General features: G+C 25.9%; 1 protein-coding gene across 6 annotated transcripts; it reads left to right on the forward strand.

Annotated features, from left to right (window-relative positions):
* On the forward strand, positions 1 to 26,302 carry LOC107440469 (cytosol aminopeptidase). Of its 6 annotated transcripts, none has more exons than XM_071181317.1 (17): positions 57 to 270; positions 2,613 to 3,002; positions 4,032 to 4,157; positions 6,800 to 6,939; positions 7,921 to 7,972; positions 9,653 to 9,776; positions 10,505 to 10,576; positions 11,658 to 11,760; positions 13,183 to 13,350; positions 15,746 to 15,901; positions 17,174 to 17,298; positions 19,044 to 19,132; positions 21,232 to 21,334; positions 22,394 to 22,473; positions 23,608 to 23,757; positions 23,846 to 23,942; positions 25,992 to 26,302. In XM_071181317.1, exons 2-17 carry the CDS (start codon positions 2,655 to 2,657, stop codon positions 26,054 to 26,056), a joined length of 1,998 nt encoding a protein of 665 aa, XP_071037418.1. In that variant the 5' UTR covers positions 57 to 270; positions 2,613 to 2,654; the 3' UTR covers positions 26,057 to 26,302. The 6 variants fall into 6 exon arrangements, with proteins under 6 accessions (XP_042904966.1, XP_071037418.1, XP_042904965.1 ...); XM_071181316.1 differs by lacking the exon at positions 57 to 270 and adding an exon at positions 278 to 466; XM_016053389.4 differs by lacking the exon at positions 57 to 270 and adding an exon at positions 305 to 466 and having other exon boundaries at positions 2,642 to 3,002.
* Positions 26,303 to 27,055: the final 753 nt, after the last annotated feature.

The raw sequence follows: 27,055 nt of genomic DNA on the forward strand, positions 1-27,055 counted from the left end.
GGCGAGGTGAGTGAGAACCAGATTGGTGAGTTGTTCGTGCGTTTCGTGAATTTAGTGCTTTTTGGGATCATTTTCATTGCAGGCGATTCGCTCATGTGATCACACCTGTTACTAAAATTAAAATGTTTTCAGTAATTTTGATATGATTATCACGATTTTCAAGTAATATTTTTTTCATTGAACATTTGTTTGTTTTAGAAGATAATTTTAGAAGTTTCTTTGTTCTTAAGCATCCATAGAGACGTTTTAAGTATCGTGTTGCATCTTGAAGTAAGTAGAAGTAACAATCTTGCCTTAAGCGATCATCAGTACCGGATGATTACGCTATCCTAAATTCCGGTTTTTTTTTTATTTTATTTATATGGCTCATGTACTGTTGACGTCTATCTTAACATTAGGAGTGTCTAAAAGTTCTTGCTTGCACTTAAATATATTACACAGAGTTTACTCTACGTTGAATTATAAGGTAAAATCTGAATAAAATAACTATTTTATTTTGCGCACCAAGGCAATCACAATTGTTTATTTTATTATAATTTATACCTCGCTATATGTTATGAAAAAAAATTTGTACTTCACGATTTATGTATTTAGAAAAAGTATATGCATACATAATGTCTGATTTTTTTTAAAAAATTAGAAGTTGTTTAGAGATAAATATGTTTGATTAAAGCTATCTTGAGAGTTGTTCGAATTTGTATTTATCTTATAAAAACATCACATCACACGACTAATAAATAGCCAAAATAGGCAGGCTAATATTTAATATAAACATGCGGAATCAATTTTACTCTATCAAAAAATTTAGCTTGATAAAAAAATTAATGAATAGTTTCAGGTTTGGATTAATTGCTAGAATTTAGACCGTTTGTTGGTTTACATTTTTATTAAAATGCAATAAATGGAAAGAATTCTTTTACCAAAATTGTAGAATATTCTAAACTAGGGATGTTATGAATGTTCGGCCGTTTTGCGGAATGTTCTACCGAATATAAGGCAATATATTTTACCAAATTTTTTTCAGGAGGAATTAGGACAAATTTAATAAAGAATATTCTAAAATCTCATTTTTTACTATACATTATTTGAAATAATTTTTACACATATTTGTTAAACTCTAGAACTTGATAATTTATGTACTGAAAGACAAATGGTAAAGTGAAACTTGTAACTTGATTACCTTATACTGAATGATAATTTTTGTACTGCTGATTCTTTTTTATTGTATCCAGGCAAGTCTATTTCCTCAGTATTTCAACCCATTTTGTTTAGAATTGAGAACTTTTTTGTTTATTTCGTTTTTACCGTTTTTCTGTTTTAGCTATGGTGCCAGGTGTTTCTTATAGTCTTAATTCTTTTATTGTCACTTTTTTCCTGTAGGTACAGTAAGTCATCATTAAAGCTACATTTCAGAGCTAAAAACCCTTTTTTTTTTGTTTCACTTGTGCTTTTTTATTGACTTTCCTTTTTATCTGCATTTTTATTATGAGACAATGTTTCTGAAGAGTAGGTCCTATTTATAATATATAATTAATATCATACTTATAATTAATATCATTCACTCACTCATAGGGATTCTGACTGTTTCTGATGGATGGCATTGGGTAGAAACAGATAACATGTTTTAAGAACTTGTTCTGATAAAACTGCAAAACATATTTAATTAATTTGAGAGAAGTTCATTAGTGTGTGAAAAGAAATTGAATAAGCAAATTCGATAAGTGTTAAGATGACATTCTCATTCCCTCATTTAAATTCTTGAAGTTAATTTATTTTCCAAAAATGTATTAATAAGTGTTTTAGTTAATTCCAGTTGTGATAGTTAAAGAATATATAATATTATTTTAATTTTATTTATGAGAAAGAATTCTAAACTTCAAATGTGATTAATGCTTATTAGCACATTCCTTCACTTATGACTCCCTCATTGTGAGCGAATGGCACTTTTGTAATTTATAAAGTTAATTTATTTTCTAAAAATGTATTTTTAGTATTCTCGTTTCCTCTTGTGGGATAGTTTAAGAATATATATTATTTATTGGTATTTATTTGAAAGCAAACATTTTCTCATTCCCTCACTATGTGAAAATGACAATTTTGTTATTTTTATTTCTCTTTGTTATTTTTTAAGCAGTTAAGAAATGACATATACTTAAAAATATATTCATTAAAATTATTATTTTAAACATGTTAATATCTAAAACTATTATTGCACAATGTTGTGATTCCCTCATTTTAAAAACCTATGTTTTTTTTTTTTTTAAACATTAAGGATGACTTCTATGTTTTTCTTGTTTAATAACTTCTCCCATATATTTAATGAAATAAAAAAATTGAAAATTCTGACACAATTTTTCTTGTTCTTGTTACTACATGAAAATAGCCTATTTATAGAGAATGATCCATTTCATATTGTTAAATGTTTAATTGTTTATTTCCTTTTTTTAGCTGTTTATTATTTTCTCTATTAAATTTATTTATTTATATTTTTTGTGAATGTGTAGTTTCATCTTGTATTGTACTAGTTATCATATTTTATGTTTAAAGCAATTATAACTCGTCATAAATATTTTGAGTGTTATTTTATGTATTTTTTTCATCATATATATTAGGTTTAATCATCAAATTTTACTTTTCAAAGTTGTTTAAATAGTATGTCTGAAAACTTTTATGATTCCAATGTTACCAGTAACAAAAGAAAAAAACTCTGCAAAGAAATAATTGTTGCAAACACTGATGATAGTAATTTAATTATTACTCCTGATGTATATCCTGTTGAGTTACTTTCTATAAAAGAGGAATCTTCTACTAATGATGACTCTCTTGACTCAACACGAAAAAAAGTTAGAAAATTCAACACAGAGACATTTTTGAAGTGGCAACAACAATATAAATGGCTACAAGAGGAAGATGGAAACTTGATTTGTACTATTTGTCGACTAAACGAGAAAGCAATCAGCACAAGTTTTGTTAAAGGATGTCAAACCTTCAAGCTTGAAGCTGTGAGTATTTTTTTTTTATTTTTATGCTTTCTTATTTTTAAAGATTTTCTGAAATTAATTAATTTTATATAGATATATATATGTACATTATAAATATCAAGAAAACATGTAAAATAAAGATAAATGAGAAGAAAAGAAAAAGAAAGAATTATTTTTAAAAAAATTATCTAAAAGCTGTAAAACAAAATAATGAAAAGCTATCTCTTCATCAGCTCACACGATTATAAACACAAAAAGGGGTGCTTTCTAATATTATATCAATGTAGTCAAAGCAAAATATATATCAATACAATCGTGCGAGGAGCACTAAAAAAAATTAAAATGAAAATAGAACACATTTAGTAAAAAGTATATATGAAATATCAAGCAAAAAGAATAAAAATATCAAGCAGAAAATGTAGAACAAAACACAAAACGAAATCTTTCAAGAATGATTTTAAATATTTTCATAATAAGATTGTCAGATTGCAAAATAGAGTTAGAAGCATAAATAGAGGGATCTTTTATGTTGCGTTCTTACTGCAGTACTGAAGTGTGTTTGATTTGTTAGTTACCATGGATAGGCTCAAAAATGAAAGTGAACAAGATAATATTATATTGGATAATTTAAAGTTTGTAATTAATAAGGTTGATATTTAATTATACAATTTTAATGATTTTAGAAAAATAACATTTATTTAAAAAAAAGAAACATGATTTGCCTGTTTTGCGCAGATTTTTAGCCAAGAATTCACTCGAATTGGATTTGCACGTGATCAGTTTCAGTATTCATACTTAACAGTATTTGGTTAAGATTACTATGATATTTGCAATCGTGAATCAATAAGTGTTTTTGTAGTGTATATGTTAAGTATGTAATTTGTTAATTTAGTATTAATAAAATTTGATTATATTTTAACATTTATTTATATAATTATAAATTAGATTTTACTTAGTCATTTATATAATATTTTATAGAATTACAGTAATTAAATAAGATACTTTGTTTATAAATTTTGAACTTTTTTAAAGAATCAATATCTTTTTTAGGTTAAAAAACACGATACTTCAGAGGTTCATCAGAAATCTTGTCATCTTTATGATACAGAAAATATTTATTATACTGCCTTGTCAGTTGGCATTAAGACTGAACCTGAAGAATTTGATAATAGGAAGGTATTATTTTGTGCTTTCACTGTAACAAAGAAGGATTTTTTTATGTGACATTCTTGTGTTACAAAACAATTTTTCATGGCACTCCCATTAAAATTTTAATATGGTTTTTGTTCATTCTGATAGTTTTATATGTTCATTTTTTGTAATTAATATGACTTTAAGATCATATATGCATTTGTCGCTGGATAAAAATTAAAAATTAAATTTTTGTCATTTAATAAAAGTTTCCTACTTTAGTTTTGTAAAAAAGACTATAGTTACTTAAACTTTACTGTCTTTGATTCTTGTAAAGAAAAATACAAGGTAAAGAAAATGAAAAAGTTTGTTAAATGAGAACATAATGCATTAGTAATTTTGTCTTGTATGCCAGTGACACATTATGCATGAATGAGAAACAGGAGCTTGTAAAAACAATTTAGTTCAATATCCACAATGTATTAGTAGAAACAAGGACTACAAATTGACCTAAATGTACAGCTGCACTCTCATTACTATGGGCACATACAGGGCGGAACAGTTCGTTTATCAGAAGGAGCTAGCAGTCCATGTGATCTCAGAGTTCAATGAAGTTCTGCAACTCTGGGTTTTCATTAAAAGCTCCATTCACGAGTACTATTCATCATGTCTACCGTGTATCTATCGGCATTCTAACCGTCATGAAAATACAAAGCTCGTTTCTCAGCATTTATCTACTTTGGCATGAGAATTCCAGTTTTAAATCGCACAGGAAGGAAGCAAAGCTGAAAGAATTCCAACATTCCATAACTTCAATAGTCCATCTGCTCAAAGTTGTTGATTGATAAGTGAAGTACTTTTGCTTAATTTCAAAGAGAGAGATTCACACCTAACCATATTTGAAAATACATCCCAATTGCCTGCTTATGGCGAACATTGTGGAAATTCTGCCCCTTGGTGAATCATCATGCAACCACCTAAAGAAGTTGTAAACAAAAGGCCCAAATTTCCATAAGTAACTTCAAGTGATGGAGTAACATTAAGAGAAAGATGCTTTTGAATTCGCAAATCAACTGATCGTTACTTGGCTTTTAATAATAATCCAAATTAAAATAGTGGTGACACATATTTGTTATTTATTAGTATTACCTGAACAGTTTATTTACTTGCAAGCTAATTTTATTTTTATTTATGTTTTCTTATTCAATGTATTATGTGTACTATTAGTAAGTGTCATGTTGTCTGCATGAATTGTAAATTATAAATCTTGTGACTTTGTTGATTAACATTTCTTATTATTTTAGCTTGTTAATAATAATAAACATTTATTTTTAAATTTTCCATTTTGTGTTATTCAGATTATCACATAATTACCAATTGTTGACAATTAAATTTGCAATTAATTGCAATATTAGTTCCCCCCTCTAAAATTTAGGCACATAAGCTAAATTAAAAAATTTAAATTAACTTTTTCTTGTTTAGCTATTAAACCTTGTACTTGTGTTGATTGTCTACAGAATCTCTGATGCTCTAAAATAGTTGGCTGTTTATCATTTAAAAATAACTTTAGATTTAAATACTGTATATTATTAAATAATAGTTTATTTATCAAATAATAATAGTGTATTATATATTTTTAAAACATTAAGTTTTAATTATATGTGTGCTGAATATAATCTTCGGAACATGATAAAACTCCAGTAGGATTAAAGATTTTTTTTCTTCTTTACATATATGTAAAATATATAAAATCAAAAGTTATACTTAATGCATTAAATGTTTAGAATTGATTAATAATTATGCAATGATAATTTAATTAAGGCATTGAATAAATTATAAAAAAATTTTATGTCATAAACTTTAATGTGATGAGAAGGAGCTTGTTTGAAAATGAAATAAAATTTAATTGTTTTAGTAAATAATTATGATAAATTATAAAATAAAGCAGTAAATAACCTCTTTTTATATTGCGTTTATTGGTTTACAAAATGAAGTATATAATACATGCAAGAGAAAAATCCTCTTAATTGATAGCTCGACAGTGTGAATCAAAATCTACCTGTTAATTGGTTATAAAATCAATTCATGCTCTTATAGTTATGCATGTGTAAATTCATAATTTGGTTGCTTGGTGTTGCAAAATCTATTATTATGTTAAGCATTTTTTTCAATTTGGTTCATAAAAGTAAGTCTATTATTTTTTTTATTTTGTATTTCCTTACCTTTTTACGTAGTATGTAACTTACCATGATATTTAATTTCATTTTTCTTATTGATACGACAAATATTTGATTAGATAATGTCAAATTTTTTTTGTGATATCTTCAGTATTGTAAAATTTTTCTGCATTGCAATTTTAAATTATAACCTTTTTTTATCTTTAATTGTTCTTTTTCTAAAACTTATCAAGTTCTATGCTTCTTATCTGTCAGGTTAAAGTTTAAATAAATAATTATAGATAATATAGCTTATCTCTTTTTTTTTCTCCTTCTGCCAGATAAGATTTGAAGTATTGTATGTATATATTAAAATCTGAAATATATTTGTTACAATGACAGCTTTGATTTTTGTGTGTTTATATCATAAGCTTTAACTTTTAAACTAATGTAATTTTATTTATTTAATTTATTTTTAAATATATAATAAATAAAGAATGTTTGATAATTTACTAAGAAAATTTTTTTCAGATGAAAGGTCTTGTACTAGGTGTTTATACTGAAAAGAATTCAGATGAAACTAAACCTTACAGGGTGGTCTCTGGTGTGACTAATGCCTTTAAAGATGTGGATGAAAAAAGTGATGGAAAATTATCTGATCTGTTAAAATTGTGAGTATAATATAATACTTTAAGCGTACTGAAAGAATTTAGTTGAGGTAAATTATAAAATACTTATTATTATTATTAGTAGTAGTACATTATTTATGTCCCACTAGAGCTGCGCAATCAGCTATTGGTGTTGGTCTGGGGTAACATCGCTGAGGATGATCCTAAGACAAATCATCGCAATTTTTATTCTCAGCTGAAGAGGAGACTGCTACCTCACTTTGTCCCCCGCTGCTGCTAACTTCCAACATGAACATGTACTGCACACACGCAGTCCCTTAGCAGGCATAGTGTAATGGGGCACACTTTTTGTTTGTAGAAAACTGTTCATTTAAGTTTTATGCATATATAAATATACATACATATAAAATATAACTATGCATATATGCATAAAACTTTAAATAAGCGGTTTTCTAAAAAAACAACAGTGCTCCCTCTCAAGCTTTGCCTATGTCGGCAGGCTGATCAAAGTGGTCACTCCCTCGCTCACTGACTGCTGCCTGTAATGCTTGACTTTGGTGACTTTTATCATTTTTATTCTTCACTTTTTATAAAAGTTTGAAATTACTTTGAATATGAAATGTATTAAATGAAGAAAATTCAGTTGAATTTTTTTATTGGCTGTTTGGCATCTCATTCTAAAAGCAAAATATGTTCTTCCTACTAATTGTCGTTTATGAGAATATGAGCTTGTTACATCATTAAACTTTTAACAGAATATCCATTTAATAAGAAAGACATTTTAATACAAATATTTTGAGCTAATTTTTTATACAAATTTTTTGTATGAAAAGGCTCTTATCCCTCTTAACCACTGTCAGTAGTAATGCTTCCAAGTTAAAGGCTTTTTCTGTTAAAGTAAATTTGAAAAAAAAGAAGATTGTGATAATAATGTAATGTCAAATAATGTTTCTACTTCATGTTTCTCATTATATAGATGGTATATTGTTTGAGATAATGATATCAATGCTTTCTATATTTCAGAACTGGACCTTTTTATAAATCATCCAAACAAAAGCTTCTTTGGGTTCCTACAGTAAGTAACGTTGTTACATGTTTATAATTACTAGGTGATGATTTATGTTTTTAATGTAATTAAAAACAGCAGTCACTCAAATCACCTATTCCTGGCTTAGGGTGATGATAATGGTAAATAACAATGCAGGATTCTTATGAAGCACTGTAAAAGTCTTATTTCATAATGGCATTAATTTCTGTAAATTCCAAATAAACTGAAAATCGACATCTTTTTCGTCTAATTTCTTAATTTTTGTTTTAAATGCAACTTTATATTAAGGTATGAAATTTTATTAATTGATGTATACTTTCTTTGCTAGTTTAATTTTGTTCTATTTTATTTTGAGCATTAGTTAGATTACATAGTGATCTTGGAATTTGTAATTAATAAAAATTATCTTTAGTAGCTCTTAAAGGAGAATTTGTTATGAGGAAAAGAAGATAAAAAATACTGTTCTAATTAACCCAGAGATTTAATTAAATACATTCAATTAGTATTAAATTCAATTCTTTCCATATTTTCTAATAATAAGTAATCTAATTTGAGGTAAAAGCTGTATATTGATTATTTTAAAGTTTGAATTTTAAAGTTTTTTGATACACAAAATTTCATTTTTTTATTTCATTCAAATTGTAAATCAATCAGTTTGAGTTAAAAATATACAATTTCATTACTATGACATTAAAAAAGAAATCAGTTCAATTAATATTTTTGCTACTTAAATATAAATTGTTAAAGTGTTCAATTTAAAAATTGCAATCATCATTTAAAGACAGTTAATTCACAATATACTAGAATATGATGGAACAGATAAAAAAAAGATATGACTTATTGAAAGGTTGATTTTTGACTTTAAAATAACCATTGTCTTTTATTTAAATAAATACTTATTATTTACTTTTACTTATGTAAAATTTAAGAACTAAAGTTAAGATTCATAACTTTTGTAAAATTTAAGAAAAATATATTATATATATTTTTGGACATCATGTTTATTGATTCACATTGTTTAAAGATATTTTCTCTTTCTCTTAGTATTTGTTAAAAAAGTATATGAGGGAATTCTATTCTTCAAAGCTATTATCTTTTTTCTTCATAGTTAGAGCATCTAAGTTTTTAACTATCGCTTAAAAGTTTATCTTAGAACTTTTAATTTTATAAGATAAATAGTTTATATCCAAATCCATCTTCAGAATGAAATCATATTCTTAGCATTTGAGTTGTATTTATTTCACATATTGGCATTGAATAACTTTTGTATCTTTGTATGAGACAAATCACTTCATTAATTCAAAATCAATCTTTAACCATACAGTTTTAATCTGAATATTAAATTTTTCTCAACATTGTAGTTTCAAAGACAAAGTATTTGACAGGAGTACTAACAATTCGTCATAAATCATAGTTTTTGTGTAACAGATTTGTAAAATAATTTTTTTTTTTTAAATTAAGGTATTTTTATTTGAGATAAATCACTTTGGTCACTTTTTTAATTACGTAAAAACTTATTTTTAACTTACTTTTTTAAAAAAAATTAAGCACTCAAATGCAGATAGTTTTTCTTTCAGTTTGTTTATATATAATCATTTCACTCCTTATAATCATTAAACCATTCCTTTCCCGTTCTAATAGACATATATCTCCCTCTTCAAAAATTCAAATTGTAGTGTTCTGTACTTATTATTATTATTTTTTTAGCTGAAAAGTAATGCTTTTGAATATGATTGTGTATCTGTTGTTGATTTGGGTAGTAAAGATGTAAAAGATGATCCTTTAGAAGAAGTAGACCAAAAAGCTGAAAATGTTCGCTGTGCAATTTCTGGTAAATTGTTATTTACTTAATTATTTATTGACTTTTTTTAAAAAAAATATGTGGTTCATCACTAGTATTTATATAATGATTCGAATCCTTTGAGGAGCAATAACTTCTGTAGACTTTCTGACTACTATAAATTCGACTGTATATTTTACTTAATATAAGTTGTCTGATTGCTATTGTGAGACTAAGACTTTTCCACAGATTTGTATTTTTGTGTACTTATTTTATGAGTAATATTATTATACATTTTTTCTGCTTTAAAATTGTCATATTGCAATCTTTTTTTCTTATGAGCTTTAAACTTGTTCATTTTTATAACTGTTTGAAATTGATTAAACTCCATGGTTTTTTTTTGTTGTTGAAATTTAGGATTTTTTTGTCTTAGTTTTTTGCATGTGTATTTTTGCTTGTCTTGTCGTTAGCTTCTAACCTAAGTAACAAGTGTTTCAATACAATATAAGTTTCTCCTATTCATTTTATTTTTATCTTTTTGCCGTTTTCTTCTTTAAATATTACTCTTATTTATTTAATAAATTACTTGCTAGCAAATAATATGGATACATATAACACTGATTTGTTTAGTTAATAAAGTTATTTTAGTAGAATTTCTTTGCAAGAGCTTATAAATGCATGATTTTCACTAAAACTATGAATAATTGACTTCTATATAAAATGTATATTTTTTAAATATACTCTGATGACTATTAAAAACATATGAATTTTGTTTTCAGGTGGAGTGGTTGCTCTTGATAAATGTTCCAATTTCGATGATATATATTTAGATTCGTGTGGCATTCCTCAGAGTATGTTGCTGTTAATTATTTATCTTTCTTAACCTTAATTATTTTATTCATTGCCTATTTAGTTATTCTAAATCTATTATTTGCTTTAAAATAAATTCTTGAAAGAAATGTTTTATAATTATATTATTAATTGATATCCCAAATATTTTCTCAGTGTTGTCAGAAAGGTATTGACATTTATGATTGTTAAATTTGTAAATTCTGCACTGGGATTAGATTTAATAAATTAAGGATGTTTTTAAATTTTTTAGAAACATATTTTGTTTTAGTTTAAGCAAAGTAACGAAAAAGGATTTTGTGTTATGTATTTGAAAGAAAAATACTTAAAATACAAAAAAATCATTTTGAGCAAGCAATTAAAATAAAATTCCATCTTAGAATTAATCTTAGTTTGACACTTTCAATTAAATATGTTACCATACTTTTGAACTATAAAATAGACTGTTATTGAGGGGCATCGTACAAAAATGTCAATAAAGTCCCAAAATTCGTAAAATTTTTGTTAATACATTCTTCAATATATCGGTTTCCACAAGTGTGAAGAAAAAAAATGGCACTCATGATCATGGACCTTTATATAAATCATCAAAACAAAAGCTTCTTTGGGTTCCTACAGTAAGTAACATTGTTACATATTTATAATTACAAGGAGATGATTTATGCTTTAAATGTTTTTAATGTAATTAAAAACAGCGGGCACGCAAATCACCTATTCCAGACTCGGGGCCATAGTAATGGAAAATAACAATGCAGGATTCTTTGGAGACACTGTAAAAGACTTATTTCATAATGGCATAAAATTTCGTAAATTCCAAATAAACTGAAAATCAACTTCTTTTTGTCTAATTTCTTAATTCAGTTTTTTCTGATGTAGTAAATAGTTTGAGGGAAAACTACATAAATCTGTTGTCTGTCTTTTTGCACCATCAATTAGTGAATCTTGACTTATCTTGTATTTGCACCGATCTCCTTAATTTTATCTTGCTGTACGAAATGTGTTAGCTAGTTTTAACATATAGTTATATTATTTCTGCTTTTTTTTTAAATATAATATAAAATTTTTTTCTAACTTCTTGCATAGGTGTTTCAGAGGCTGCTGGGTTAGCTCTTTACAGCTATGATGAGCTGAAGGCAAAAGCTGCTAATAAACACAAGAGTAATTTGCATATATATAAATATCCTAAGTAAGTATTTTTCCTTACTACTCATTAAGTTTAATTTCTAAATTTTCTTTGTTTCATTTATATAAGTTTTCATCTCTCTTAGTATGTGCTAATTGTGTATTTGTTAGAACATATTGATAACATATTATAGATCTGTTAGAACATATTATAAAGTATATATTAATTAGTACATAATTATTAATAATTTACTTTCTGATTGAAAAATGTTTTGGGTAAAAAATTCTATACATGTGTTTAAAAATCTTTAGGACATATTTATAGGCTAAACAGGCTGACTCTTGTGCGTTCAAGTTCTACATTTTGTCAATCAACTTATGTTTTTAACGAACAGTCACAAATATATATTTGTTGAACTTGCTTTAGTTTAGGCAAAATAACTTTGTAACAAACTCTTAGAGTTATTAAGTACAAGATGTATTTTTACTAAAGATTATTCTTACCTTAGAAATATATAAATTTTGCTTTTATGCAAATCAAAAGGATTATTTCTTATTACATATCTTTAAAATTTTCAGTTATTCCACATTTTTGAAAAATAACCGACTTGAGCATGATTAATTTCCCTATTTTACTGTAGATTTCCTGAAAAAATATGCTTAATACAGACTTTTCTTTCCTGCATTGAATAACATAATTAAACAGTTTGTATAGCAGGAAACCATACAGGTTTAATCCATCAACAATGATGTTTATTAATTTTGTATCACCATCAAAGTGTAAAAAACAAAAACAATGCTTAGCTTTTAGTAAAATACTGTGTTTTAAAATGTAAACTCTACAGATCTTTTTTGGATGTTCTGTTCTGGATAACATGCTAAAGAAATTTGCAGGTTTTTGAGTGTTGGTGCCTCACCGTTTAAAATTAAATAAATAAAGCCTGTTTCAAAATGTTAAACATTATTTATATTGAATGCAATTCAAAAATATTGCAAATTACTAAAAATGTAAAATTATTTGCTTATTAATGTCCACTGTTTTTTAGCAACCACCAATTTTTAAACATAGTTCAAGTATATCTTTTTACTTAAAATGCAGCACCCATGTTTGCAGATGCTAATCTGTTGCCTGTCGAAAATAATCTGTTAAACTTTGCTGTGCTAAAAAGCTAAAACATCTTGTAGCATTAAAGAATATTTAATAAAATAATTTTACACATAGCATAACTATGGTGAAAACCTTAAAAATTTGGTGTGAGTTTAAAATAAATTATGGAAAATGTTACTTTTTTATAAATGATTCTCTAATATATAATATACAAAATTACACCAACACACATATCAATACCTGTTGTTCTCCTAATGTGCTTTTTATTGAATTTTGTTTGCAAATTAAAGCTAAAGGGTGTTTTTTTTTATATTTAAAACTTCTTATCTTGTAATACTAAGAATTATTTTTAAAGAAAGTTTCGACATTCTTTTATAGCATCTGTCCTGATACATTACAAAAATATGAAAATGGAAGACTATTAGCTGAGTGTCAAAATTTTGCTCGAACATTAATGCAGACACCTGCCAATTTTATGACTCCTTCTATTTTTGCTTCTACTGTCCAAGAAAGGTTTAAGGGTACAAATGTGAATATCATTGTAAGGTATATATTTAAATTTTTTCTTTTCAACTTTTTTGATTACTTTATAAATTATCTTATATCCCTGTGATATAAGTCGACTCCTTGTATTTTATTAAGAGATGACAAACAGGGTTGCCACAGGTGACTAAAATGCGACTATTTGCAACTATTTTCGACCTGAAGCAACTATGGCTACTTTTTTTGCCTGAAAAGGCTATAAAAGCAACTATTTTCTGGAAAAGGAGACTTTTCTGTGCTCTTAGCAATGTTTTTTTTAGCATAAATTGGGTTGACAACCTGCGGCCCGCGGTAGCTTCTGAACATAATGAATTTTTTTCTTTCTGAAAAATAAAAAAAATATTGCAAATTTGAGTCATCACTTTTTAATGCACTCAATTTGCACAGATTCCATTGTGAATCTATTTTGTTTTTCAATCACCTTTTCAACAGTTATTGCTACGAAACTCTGCATGATTTTGAAGAACCCAATTTTTTATACGATACTGTGATGTGTGAATTTCGAATTTTAGTAATCACTTTTTCAATAAATATATATATATATGTTTGCTAAATCAATTATTGATAAAAGAAAAAATTCATAGAAAGAATATGTTTTTTTTTAACAAAAAATTATTATTCTGTATTAATTCTAGCATTTAAAAATATTTAATGTTCTGCAAATATACAAATTTTTTTGTATAAAAATTGCTAGTGCTAGAACACTAAGGTTTATTTAAAAATTATCATATTGGCCGTCAACTTGACTAAATGGATCATGATATATTACAATGAAGTCATCTAATAAAATTTTAGTCATATTATTGAAAAATTTTGTTCTTAATTAGGCAACTATTTTCATAATTTTGGCGACTATTTTCATGCTTTAGGCTATTATAAGCAACTATTTTGTTCCTTTTTTTTTGTGGCTACCCTGACAAATTTGTGGTATATTGGATATATAAGTTGACTGCTGAAGAATCCAAATATGAAAATTTCTAAAATTATAAAACAGGAAAACAAAATTGTTAAATCTCCGATATTTTTTCAAGTTAAAAATATTTCATATTGTTCTCTCTGGATAGAATAAATTTGCTCTTGAATAAGGATGCACTAACAAATAGTGAAAGTAAAAAAATAAAAACTTTATTTTAATGAAAATGTGGTGACAGAAAATTTAAAATTAACTGTATTTAACATATTAAAATAAGTTCTGAAAGGGGTAAAATGATACTGAATTATTCATATCTATCTCCTTTATTTATAATGCATCAATATTTAATTTTTTCGAATTGTATTTCATTTAAACTATAAAATAAAATATATAAAGATTAAATTTTCTTATTGTATGTGTTTGAATTGGTAAGTTTTTGTAAAAATAACAAACTTGACTTAGCTGAGATTCTTTGCTCCTAAAATAGAAATATATTTAATTTATTTTGAAAGATTACTCATTTTAAATACCAATATATGAGAGAGGGTTTATATTGACTCTTTTCAGATGATACAATTTTGACACACATTTGATTTCAGGTAGACTCTCGATTACCATCAAAACAAACTTATTTAATGATTTTACAATGAAAGAAAAGACTTTTTACTGTAGAGCTGAATTGTTTATTGCTGAAATGGTTTAAAAAACTCAACAGGAATGAGAAATTTTTTTAAAAATTCTTTGATAGTGGATATGATTCTATGAAGACAAAGTTCTAACATACAGTTTTACACATTGCAAATATTAGTATTAACAGAATTTAATTTATATTTTAAAGCAGCTTCTCATTTATTATTTTATTCATTTATCTTTCGTATAACTTAATCTGTGTTTTTCCTGACATTTATTTATTTCTTTTGTATTTTATCACATTTTTATGAATTAGCCATTTTTTAAAAAATTATGAAACTGCTATTAAACTTCTATGTAAAGTAAATGTTAAGAATAAAATAGTAATGATGGCATTTACCAGTTTTCAGGGGTCTGTCTAGGTTTTTCTGAGAGGTACCTATTTTGTGAAAATTTAGACATAATTTGAGAAAAATTAAAAATTATATTAAAAAATCAACACAAAAATATGGATTTATCGTTTCTTAAGCGATACAAAAATAAAATTTTAAGAAAAAGTATTTTGTGAAACTACCGTTTTCCCTAAAGTTGAATTTGTGAAACTACCATTTTTCCTAAAGTTGAATTTGTGAAGGTGCCGCTAAACGGTAGTAAATTCGGCCTGTACAGACCCCTGGTTTTATATATATTTTTTTTAGCTTGACTTCTGAATAATAATCAATTATATCTTTGCATAGTATTGTAACTAGTCAGTGTAATTTTTGAATTTTTTTAAAAATGTAATAAAGCTTTTTCAAAAAAGTTTTTTAGGAGAATTAAAAATTATTAATGCTAAAATAATTTTTAAAAAAACAGGGATCGACCTTGGATAGAATCTATGAAAATGGGATCATTCTTAAGTGTAACACGAGGTTCAAATGAAGAGCCAAAATTTGTAGAACTTCATTACGAAGGACTTCCTGGTGTTGAGAAGAACATTGCTTTTGTGGGCAAAGGAATAACATTTGACAGGTCAGTTATAGGTTGAAATTTTTTATTTTTATTTTTCGTGTTTTATAAGTGCAAATTTTTAGAATCATGGAAATTTTGAACTAGTTTATATCCTTTCATACTACTATGTTCTCTTTGCAATCATGAAAAACTACCTTATTTTAGTGTGCCATTTTTCTTGAAAATAGTCGCACATTTTTTATTACTATCAGGACTTGTGATTATGCACACATTTAAAGACAATAAGCATGAAATAAGTAGCTCATTTAAAATTTATAGTAGAACTTTTTTTGTCACATGGAGTCTCTTTGAAGCCTTGTTTCATGTAACTATGTTGCAGGTTTGTAGCTTCAAAACATCTTACATGAAAGCACAATCTTATAAAAGTATACCTCTTTAAGTAGAGTAAACTTACTTGCTTATTTTGTCACTTATTACTTTTTTCAACCTAAATTAAACACAACAGATTAATCTAATAATTTATCTGATAATTTATAAGTGTCAGCCATAAATTGTACATTTTCAGTTATCTCTTACTGCTGCTAATATGTCAGTATGCATACTCTAGGCTTAAGCAAAACACAAGTCTGATAGAAAAAATAATAAATTACCACCAATATATTATCTAACGATAGAATATATTTAAAATTAATCGATATCAGTAAAAATGCATTTCCTGCCAACTTATATGTTCTTAAAAAAACTTTTACTTAGTGGTGGTGAAAGAAAATTTAAATTGATATTTTAATTAGAATTTTCATTTAAATTAAGCTCACTATTATTTAAATGCGACAGTTGTTAATTAAGTTTCAATGTATAAATCTGACTATCAATAATTATAGTAAAAATACAATCTTTCGAAAAATCCGTAACAGTTGGAAGGTATACATGTTATGTGTCGAACGCTTGCCAATGATAGTTTAAAATTCAATGTAAACACCAAATAATTAAATGGTAGCTGTTTGCTAACTTTAATTTTTAATAATTTTTTTTAGTGTTGTTGTTTTTTTTTAAAATTTTTTGTTTTATTTATTTATTAATTTTTTTTAAGTGTCAGTCACAATCCTTTTATTCACTACATAAACTAATTTTATTTTATTTGCATTTACAATGTTTTAACAACTTGAATGTCTCACATACACATTTTTGTTGAAATATATCTCTGAAAAATATGAATTTTGTAAATTTCTTAATTCATTATATAGTTATTTGTCAAATTTAAAGCACACTTAAAGAAAAATGTCTTATTTTTAGTGAAAACTATTAATAATGCATTTTGTATTCTCTTTATAGTGGTGGAATTTCAATAAAACCATCTCCTAATATGGACAAGATGAGAGCTGATATGGGTGGAGCGGCATGTGTTGCTGGAACTATATTAGCTGCAAGTGCTTTAGGTCTTAAAATTAATGTGAAAGGTAATTTTCAAATCTGATTAAATTTATTTGATTTTAACATTGATTATAATAAAATGAAACACTATTTGTAGTTGTTGTTCTTGGGATTTTAATAAATTTGAATGTTTATAAATTTTTTCAGTTGATAACATAATTGTCATTGATAACATAATAGCTGTTGATAACATAATTTTAATAAAAATTTGTAATGAAAATTAATAACATAAGTTGTTTAAATTTTAACCTTAGAATGCAAATTTAAAAAAATATATATATATCTTTAATTTTTCCCTCTCTTGAAACAGTCCTATCAGTCATCATTTTTCTCATTATTATACATACTTTTGTCATAACCTACACAATTTGCAAAATAAAATATTTTCTTTAGTTTAATATTCACATTTTATGTTCAGTTATTTAAAATACTCGGCATTTTACATCTTTTGAAAGGAAGTAAGTTTTTCACAATTCAGCTTTATTTTGCTTGACAAATGATTGACAAAATAGAAAAATTATAGTTGGTACACGAACTTTTATTTAAATAAACAGATCTTATCGAATTCAAGCTTTGTTTGTGTTTATTGAAGACGTTATTTTAAAAATTTCAAAGACATTGAGTATTTACAGAAGAATAAAGAATCTTTAAAAATTGTCATTTTCATTTTTTTTTTCGATTTTTATAAATAAAAAACAAGTTTCAAATTGCAATGATTTGTACCAAAACAAGTACTTTTGCAAAAATATCTTTGAATTTGTAACTAATGCTTAATATTGATGTTAGTAAAGTAATTAGTAATAAACCATGTGTGAAAAGTTTTAATGTAATTAAGATTAAAATTAGATTTGTTAAAATTCAAATCTATTATGACTTTTGTCATAAATCCAAATTTAGCATCCTAATTATAAAATATTGATTTATTATGTATGACTTGCATCCATGTACTTCCCTTCAGATGCTTTTTTTCTTTGTAAAGTATCAATATTTTTCATATCATTATTTCAGATGGTTTATTTCGGTAAAACCCTAAAAACTTTTGGCAGTTATTTTTTAATGCATAATGGAATTGGTAGTGATTTTATTCAAAAGAATTATGTAGACAATCTCCAAACTGTATTACCATTTTGTCAAAAAATCAGTTAATTTACCAGCCAAACTAAAGTTTTTCGATTCTTTTTTCTTCACACATGTTATTATAGAATAAAGGAATATTTAGTGAGCAAAATCATATGATAATGTAGAAACTTAAAAATCAAAACATTTGTTGTAAGAATATTAAATTAAAACAAAATCAGTTTAATTATGTTTTTATTGTTTTCATAGACAATGATTTCATATGTAAAATGTGGGTGATCAAAATTTTTCGCCATAAATAGAAGAAAAATGTTGTCAGCTGATTTAAAAACAATTCGATTCTCTGCTTCATTGAGGCAAGATAACCTAAGTGTATATAGTTTAATTTGAAACTCAACATTTTAAAAGATTAAATTTACTTATCAATCTTAAACGTTTGATCAATTGTGAGCTGGCAAGTGGACATTTTGCATTCTGAAGAAGATTGTTATATTAATTCAATACTCATAGTTACATCTGTAACTTTCTCATGTTTTTGGAATCTGCATAAAACTAATAACATAAATCAGTTGTGCTGTATGAGAAATATCATTCATTTGTTATATGTTTTTGTTTAAATGTATTGTCATTTTTATTAATTCTGAATTTGTATGTAAATTTTTTATACAATTCTGAAATATAAAATATTTTAAAGGTTTCTTACCACTGTGTGAAAACCTCCCAAGTGGTCATGCAACAAAACCGGGAGATGTAGTTCGAACTATGAATGGTAAAACAATACAGGTAAGCAAAAATAAAAATTTTCTAACTTATTTTTAATATAATAATCTTTAACAATGCAAATATATGAATTAATATTAAGGTTCATACATTTATCAGCTAGAGTTGCAAATAAAATAATAATTAACTAATAAGGCAAACAAGAGGAATAGTAATTATTTCAAAAATAAAATCCCGTAATTTATGGAGCTATATTTTATTATAAAGTGCATTCAGTTTCTTCTGTTCAGCAGTTTCTTCTTTTTTGGACTCTTAATAGAAAATAAAATTTAGTGTTTTATTAAAGTTATTTTCAGTTTATTCTTCGTAGCGTTTATTGACATGATAAATGATTTATTATTTATTGTGATGATTTATTATTTATTTATACCCCCATTATCGCAACACCCATATATTATATTAACCCATACGTGATACCGCGTTTGCTGTTCCTTAGCCACAATGTTATTTTAACACCCATTAGAATGTCTGAACTGAAACTTTATTCTGATATAGCGACCTAAATTTTATTATTTTTTGTAGTTCCTAGAAAATCATAATAAAAAGGTGATTACTCATTTTTGCTCTATGAAAGCTATAAATTTTTTATTGTAAGTGAGTCAATGGCCAATTAAGGAACAACAAAGGAAATTATTGAAATCACTATTTCTTTTGCTGTATAGACATTATAATATTAAAAGATGTTATTTGAAAAGTCATTTTGTCAGTTTCATAATTCTTTTTAATGTATACCATGTTTTTCTCAAAATAAGTCCAATATTTATGAATAATAAGTAAATATTTCCTTTAGTTTAGTATCTTTATAATATAGTGACCTCATGTTATGATGTTCAGTTTTGTTTAGTCGTTATATCCAGCATTGACAGTTGGTTTATATGTGTGTTTGTGTAATATATATATACACAGTGAAACTCCCCGTAAAAACCACATCTATGTTAGCAACCTCTATTTACGACCATTTTTCAGAGGCACGTAATTTTTTCCTTTGAGTTGTGTTGAAGAAAATCTGTAGGAGAGACCATTAAAATCTCTCCAATGACCGGTCAAACCTCTACTCCAAATTCAAAAAAGATAAAACACAACACAAGAAAATATTTAAGCAAAAAATATTAACAAAGAAGTTGATTAAAATGTATTTAAAATATTTGTGTGAGGCTCTCATTTTGAGAGCTCTTTTTGACGATCTCTGATAGATATCTACACCCTCATCTTGCAGTCAAAGTGCACTAAAGACAATGATTTTAGAGTTGAAAGTTAAAGAAAAAAGATTTTTTAAAAAAATAACTAAGTATCTCTAACAAACAAACTGCTTCTCATCTTTTAATAATAAAAATTAAATGCAAGCACAAAGACAAACAAAAAACACGACCAACCTCCATTATTGACCATTATATTGTGAAACAGAGAGTGGCTGCTTGCTGCTCCCAAGAGGTTTCACTATATTTATATATTGATTTAGGTTCTATGTAGAATATTTGTGCTTAAATTTTTTCAAAATCTTTTTTTCCCCTTTCTACTTTATTTTACGTTGTTTTACAGATCATGATGTACTTAGACAGAAAATCAAATTTATTACTTGTTTTTACGTAAAAAGATTTTTAAAATTAATTTTTTTAAAAATTATTAATTTTTTATGTTGAATCTTAACAAGTTCTTACTATCAAAGAAGGTTTAAAAAGCCAATCAGAATGTTAATAAGAAAATTTTTATTGATCTTTAAAGATAAATAAGTGTTTTGCCTTATACAATATTAATTTACTCTTCTAAAATTTTGTAAAAAACATATCTAGAATAATTTTTATTATTTAAATATGTAGAACATTTTTTATGTACATAGTGTATTCTGATTATCTTTTAAAAAAAAGATTTTTTAAATTATTTAATTACTGATGTGAATTTTGTTGATTCATTATTTGAATAAATATATATGGACAATTCTTGTGGTGCACGAATTAAATAGAATAGTTCCAATTTTTCCGGAACAAAACTTTAACAAACATCAATTATAAAATTATTGTAGTAATAAATAAATAAATTATAAATGTGTTGCTCTAAATATTTTTCCATTAAAATAATTTGACTTATAAAAGTATGATTTTTAGGTTGACAACACAGATGCTGAAGGTAGGCTTGTTCTGGCTGATGGCCTAATTTATGCTCAACAATTTAAACCTGCTGCTGTTGTTGATATTGCAACTTTAACAGGTCTGGATAAAATGGAATTTTAATATATTTATACTAAAACAATTTTGGCTTAAAATTTTATTGCGTTATTTTCATTGTATTGTAATTTTCATTAAAAGGAAGTTCATTTAGATATTAATTGTCTGTAAAGAACTTCAGACATTGTCAAGAAATTTTCTCTCTCCTTATATAATTCCTTATACAGTTAAGCAACTATTTTTAACATCATTTACTCATTGAAGGGCTATATTTTATTCTTGAATAAATAAGTGTTATAGCTTACAATCCTATGTAAATGATAAATATCAATAAAACGTTTTTTTTTCTTCTTAGCTTTCACATTGTTATTTTCAATTCTCGATTATATTCGAGTGTGAAAAATTATAGCAGCATAAAATACAATGCTGCTCGAATTATCTCGAGTGTGCACAGTTTGGCCTGTTGAGCGCTCAAATTAACTGGAGCGCACAAGTTAAGGAGTTAATATGAATTTTATGAACAGCATATTTGGTAAGATTCATCTTCATAACATAAACACTAAAGTTCTCAAATAAATGCGTGTTTAAAAAAGTAGTTTTTGTTGATCTTGCTATAAAATTGCAATTTCATTTTTACCTTTCTTAATTATTTGTCTTCAGAAAAAGTTTTATCTTAACTGAAATTTTCTGTGAATATTTGATTTGAATACAGTTTTTGTAGATACTGAAACAGCTTATTTTTAAAATGCTGTTAAATTGAAAATTCTTTTCTGCATCATAAGTTTGACAGCTGCAATTATAACTTCACCTTGAGAGAAATGGAAAGATAATATATGTTACATGCAGTAGAATATGTTGTTACATATAATATATGTGTTACATACAATATGTAAATCTAATACATGTTATTACATTTCATACATAAAATGTAATAAAAAATAAAATTTTTGTATTAATTTTATGTACAATATTATTGCAAATAGCAAATTCTAAGTAATAAATTTTTGAATCACTTAATTTGATTTTGTCTTCTCTTATAAATTTTATTTCCAAAAACTTTCTTAAATTTCTGCAAAACTATACAAAATTTTGTTTTTTTTAGGAGCCATGCAAATCGCCTTAGGAGCTGGTGCTACTGGTGTATTTAGCAATGACAATAACTTGTGGGAAGCACTCCACAAGGTAACGTTCCTTAAAACTTTGTTTAAACAATGGCAACATGTTTAAGAATCTCTTTGAAAATAAAAAAATTTTGGTCCTTCATTAAAAAAAATTATATGAATGAAATGTGTATAATAAAACAGTGTTGTAAAATGTTTCTAATGTGAACAAATAGTTTCTAGTCTACCACAAATTGAAAGAAAAAATTATGAAGTTTTCAAAAATATTTTTTAGGAATTTATTATAATTTTTTATATTATGTTATGCTAATGTAAATTTTCATGTCAAAAGAGAAAACATTATAATTCACTGGAAATGCTAATTTTTGTAATTATTACAAAGTTTAGTTCTAACTGCAAAGTTGGGGAAAGCTTTTGAAACCAAAGAGATCAATATTTTCTGACACATTTTCAACTTGTGAATTATCTTTTATTTTCAGTTACTATTTTAGACTCTGGTATCAAACTCTTATTTTTATTTTGGCTAACTAATTAGTTGGTAAATTAATTCAAGGCAATCATTTTGTTGTATTTTCTAACTGATAGTGTGGTTTTAAAATTATTAAATTTATTGAAGTTTTGTTATAGAGAGTAACAAAACTTTTAAAATATTAAGGAAACTATAAAATTTAATTATTAATAATAAATTTAATATTGCTATAAAAATAAGTTTTGTTTCTATTTCAGTTACTAAGTATAATTAAAAAGAGTGATTATTAAGATATTTTCTAACTTGTGTATATTCCTGAATAATAACGTACAGTGAGTTTAAGAAAAAAATTCCGTGTTAAATCTAAGTTATGTTCGAAATAACAGAAATTTTTATCATTGAACAAAATCTTGTTGTTAAAACTTTTCTTAAATTGAATCAAGGCTATAACTGTAAGTGTTTTTTACACTACATATACAATTAGATTCATTGTATGTTGAGTTATCAGTAAAATCTTAAGTAAAAGTTTTATGCTAAATTTTCTTCTCTTCTCTGATTGTTAAAATTTTCTTTAAATTGTTTTAAAAAAATTTCTTAAGTTCTATTAAAATAATTTTCAATTTTATTAAAATTATTATATTTCTAAAATCTGAATTAAAGCTTGTAGGATTTCCAATTTTCTGTATTAGCATTTGATTGAACTATTCTTTTACTTTTTATTTCTAGGCAGGACACGTAACAGGCGATAGAGTTTGGAGGATGCCATTATTTAAGCTTTACACAGAATCTGTAACTTCAAGTGATTTAGCTGATCTGAACAACATTGGCAATCCTAAAACAAAAGCAGGGTCATGCACTGCTGCAGCATTTTTAAAAGTAATTTGGAAATAAAGTCATTTGGAATAGTTTTTTTCTTTCTCCTATGCAATTATTATAACTTAAATAATGCTTTTTATTGTTTTAGGAGTTTGTTGAACCCGGAATGAGATGGATGCATTTAGATATTGCTGGTGTCATGGAAAGTATGTCAGTTGTGCCTTATCTAACAAGTGGAATGTCGGGTAATTTTTTTTTCTCTAATCATTTTTACTTCATTCTATTTTATAAACTTAATCTTCTTTTAAGCTATCTGTTGTACTTGTTGGTTCGTATGTTTTATATGTGAATGTATAATGCACAAAAAAAGGGGAAACACCCTGTATAACTTTTGATCTAATGCTGAGATTTTCACATACTCTTAATTGTTCAAAGACATAACAATAAATTACTGCAAGTGATGTTTTAAGTTGCACACTCAGACATGAAGATGTAATTTTTCTAAATTGTCATACCTTTATTCCCGACAGATTTGGATCTTTGAAACTTCAAAATATGAGTTGGAGGTAGCAACCAATCAGCAAAATACATACCCTATAGTTTTGTCTGGAGATTAAACCCCTTAATATTAATTTTACTTTCTTCGTATTTTCTAATACCTCTAGAACTTAAGAAGGGAATCAAATTATTGTTCAAGAAAATTGTACATGGTAAACATGATCCTATTGCAGTAAATATGTATCAAAACAAGTATGGGGTGTTGATTTTTTTTTGAAAATGATAACATATGTTGGTATCATAAATTTTAACTTGCATTAATTGGAAAGGAGTATTTCATTAATATTTTTAGTAGGAGTATTTTTATAATCTGTAATTATAATTTATAAAGAGTAGAAACTGAATTATCTAAACAAAAGTTTTAGTATGGTTGAAAAAGCCATTATATTTCACTTAATCAGACGTTTTTGTTATCCAAATAGGGAAGAAAAAATCCCTTGGAATTCTAATGTTCTATTACATNGTATAGATTAAGTATGTTATTTTTACTTTACATCAAGTGCTAATTTTTTTTTTCTTAGTCCTAAAAAAGTCCTAATTTTTTTTGAAATAATTGAGCAAGAACCCTGTTTACTTAATCAGACGTTTTTGTTATCCAAATACGAAAGAAAAAATCCCGTGGTATTCTAATGTTCTATTACATCTTTACTAAATTTTTACTATATAAATAACAAATTTCTACTTTATTATTCTATTTAATAAATTTCTACTCTTAAAAAAAGCATTCCCACAACAGCCCGTTGTGGGCCTAGAGGGTCATGGAGGATAAGCCTTCACAATTTCGTGACCAACAGCAGTATCCACAATTTCATGACGACGTTGCGCATAGGCCGCCTTTATTTCCCAGACCAGCTGGTACCCATCAATCTGAAGCTGGGTGGATATAAAGCTGCCACTGGGGATTGAACCCCAGCTCTTCAGAATGACAGCTCAGTGCCTTAACCACTGAGCCACCGCAGCTCAAATTTCTACTTTACTATAACTTTAATGAATTATTTTTGTCTCATTCTTAAATTTTACATATTTTTGACCCACACTCAAATCTATGAAGGGTCACATTTGCCATTTCTGCATTTTTAGGTATACTACAATTTTCAATCTCTTTAGTGTTAATGATAAATATCCATATATGCCATATATTTGTAAATTATTTCAGAAAAACTGGTGTGGGTGCCAGTTTATTTAATTATATGTTTGTGTATAATTTTTAAATTAGTTTTTTTCACTAATTAATTAGCATATTTAAGTATAATGTGTGATTTTAGATCAAGTTATTCCATTTTGTTTTATATTTTGTGGTTTATAAATATGCATCGCCCATATGTGGAATTTGATAACTGTATTTTTTTTTTTTTTTTTTTGAAAAAACTATAATTAATGTAAATCACTTTTTTAGTATGAGAATTTTAATAAACTTGTGGAGAATTTTAATGAACTTGTGGAGAATTTTAATAAACTTGTTATAATCTAGGAATAACTTTTTTTCGATGTGCATTAGTTATTTCAATTTTGTTAACCGAAAAATTATTTGCAAGCATGCTTTGTAATAAGTTCATACATCATGTTTTTTTTTTTTCATTTTTAGACTAAAGCTATTAACTTGTGGGCTATGCACATATTTATCTATAATTAATAAAAAGTATTTGTGTGAATGAGTGGAGATATAAGTTTATTGATTCTGACACTTTATAAAATCAACAAATGCTCACTAAGTTTAACTGTATTATTTTTTTCAGGTCGTCCTACAAGAACTTTGGTTCAATTTTTGCATGACCTTGAAGAAGAATTCTCGAAAAAATAACCATTTCATTTTGTTAAAATTTATTTTTCACAAAAATTTATGAAAGAATTATCGGAATGGGGTTTATGATCAGCTGTTGGTAATTTTTTTACAAGCCTTATCACTTTTTAAATTGCTTTCTCAGGTAGAGATATTATGTTTGCTGAAATTAATAAGGAAAACTAAATGTTTTTTTTTAGAAATTTTCTGGTTGAATTTGAATGTTTTACTTTACACTGAAGAACAATAAAAAATTTCTTTTGTTAATTTTTGTTTTATTATTATTAATTACAATACAAACACTTTGTAAAAGCTGAAATATGTGTGATGTATTAAAGTTAAAAATTTATCAATATCAATCCATCATTAAGCAAATTCATTTTTATAAAAAATTAATCCTCTCAATGTTAGGAATTTCAGAGAACAATTATGAAATATTTTATGCCTTATCAGGTTTCAGAAAATAAGAAAATAAATAAAAATTGATAACTAATTTTTTTTTTTTTTTTAAAAAATGAAGAAAATTTAGATGTTGGAACAGTTTTGTTCCCTTTTCAACAGAAATGCAGTGTTTTCCGTTACGGCTGCTTTTTATATATGTATTTAGAATCTTTGTCAAAAAATAAAGTAAAAAAATATGCACATTAGGAGCAGCAAATTAATATTTAGTCAAGGGAAAAATCTTGAATATAATCAAAATCTGGCAAATTACTATTGACTAAGGTGCAACCAAAACCTGTTTGATGAAGATTATTAAAAACATTTTCCTGTTGCATCAGGTAATCAAATTAGTTTCGATATTTTTCATTCAGCTTTTTACACTGCTGTTGTTACATACTTTAATGGTGTTTTTTTCCTCTCCAAAATACTTTTGACATCATGTATACACATTTTTTACTTTCTTTTTGACAAGACAAGAATATAAAAATGTACATTAGAAGACCTGATTATGGAGCATCGCATTCCATTAAAAGTATATTGATAGAAGTGCATGTATATTACACATTGTAAGTAACTTAG

The sequence above is a fragment of the Parasteatoda tepidariorum genome, chromosome 5, assembly GCF_043381705.1.
Source record: "Parasteatoda tepidariorum isolate YZ-2023 chromosome 5, CAS_Ptep_4.0, whole genome shotgun sequence".
Classification (NCBI taxonomy): domain Eukaryota; kingdom Metazoa; phylum Arthropoda; class Arachnida; order Araneae; family Theridiidae; genus Parasteatoda; species Parasteatoda tepidariorum.

Coding starts and splice junctions, on each gene's coding strand:
- LOC107440469 (XM_071181317.1), top strand. CDS start 2,655: ATGTCTGAAAACTTTTATGATTCCAATGTTACCAGTAACAAAAGAAAA. Junction 11,761..13,182: donor CATATATATAAATATCCTAA/GTAAGTATTTTT, acceptor ATTCTTTTATAG/CATCTGTCCTGATACATTAC. Junction 23,758..23,845: donor CTGCTGCAGCATTTTTAAAA/GTAATTTGGAAA, acceptor TTATTGTTTTAG/GAGTTTGTTGAACCCGGAAT.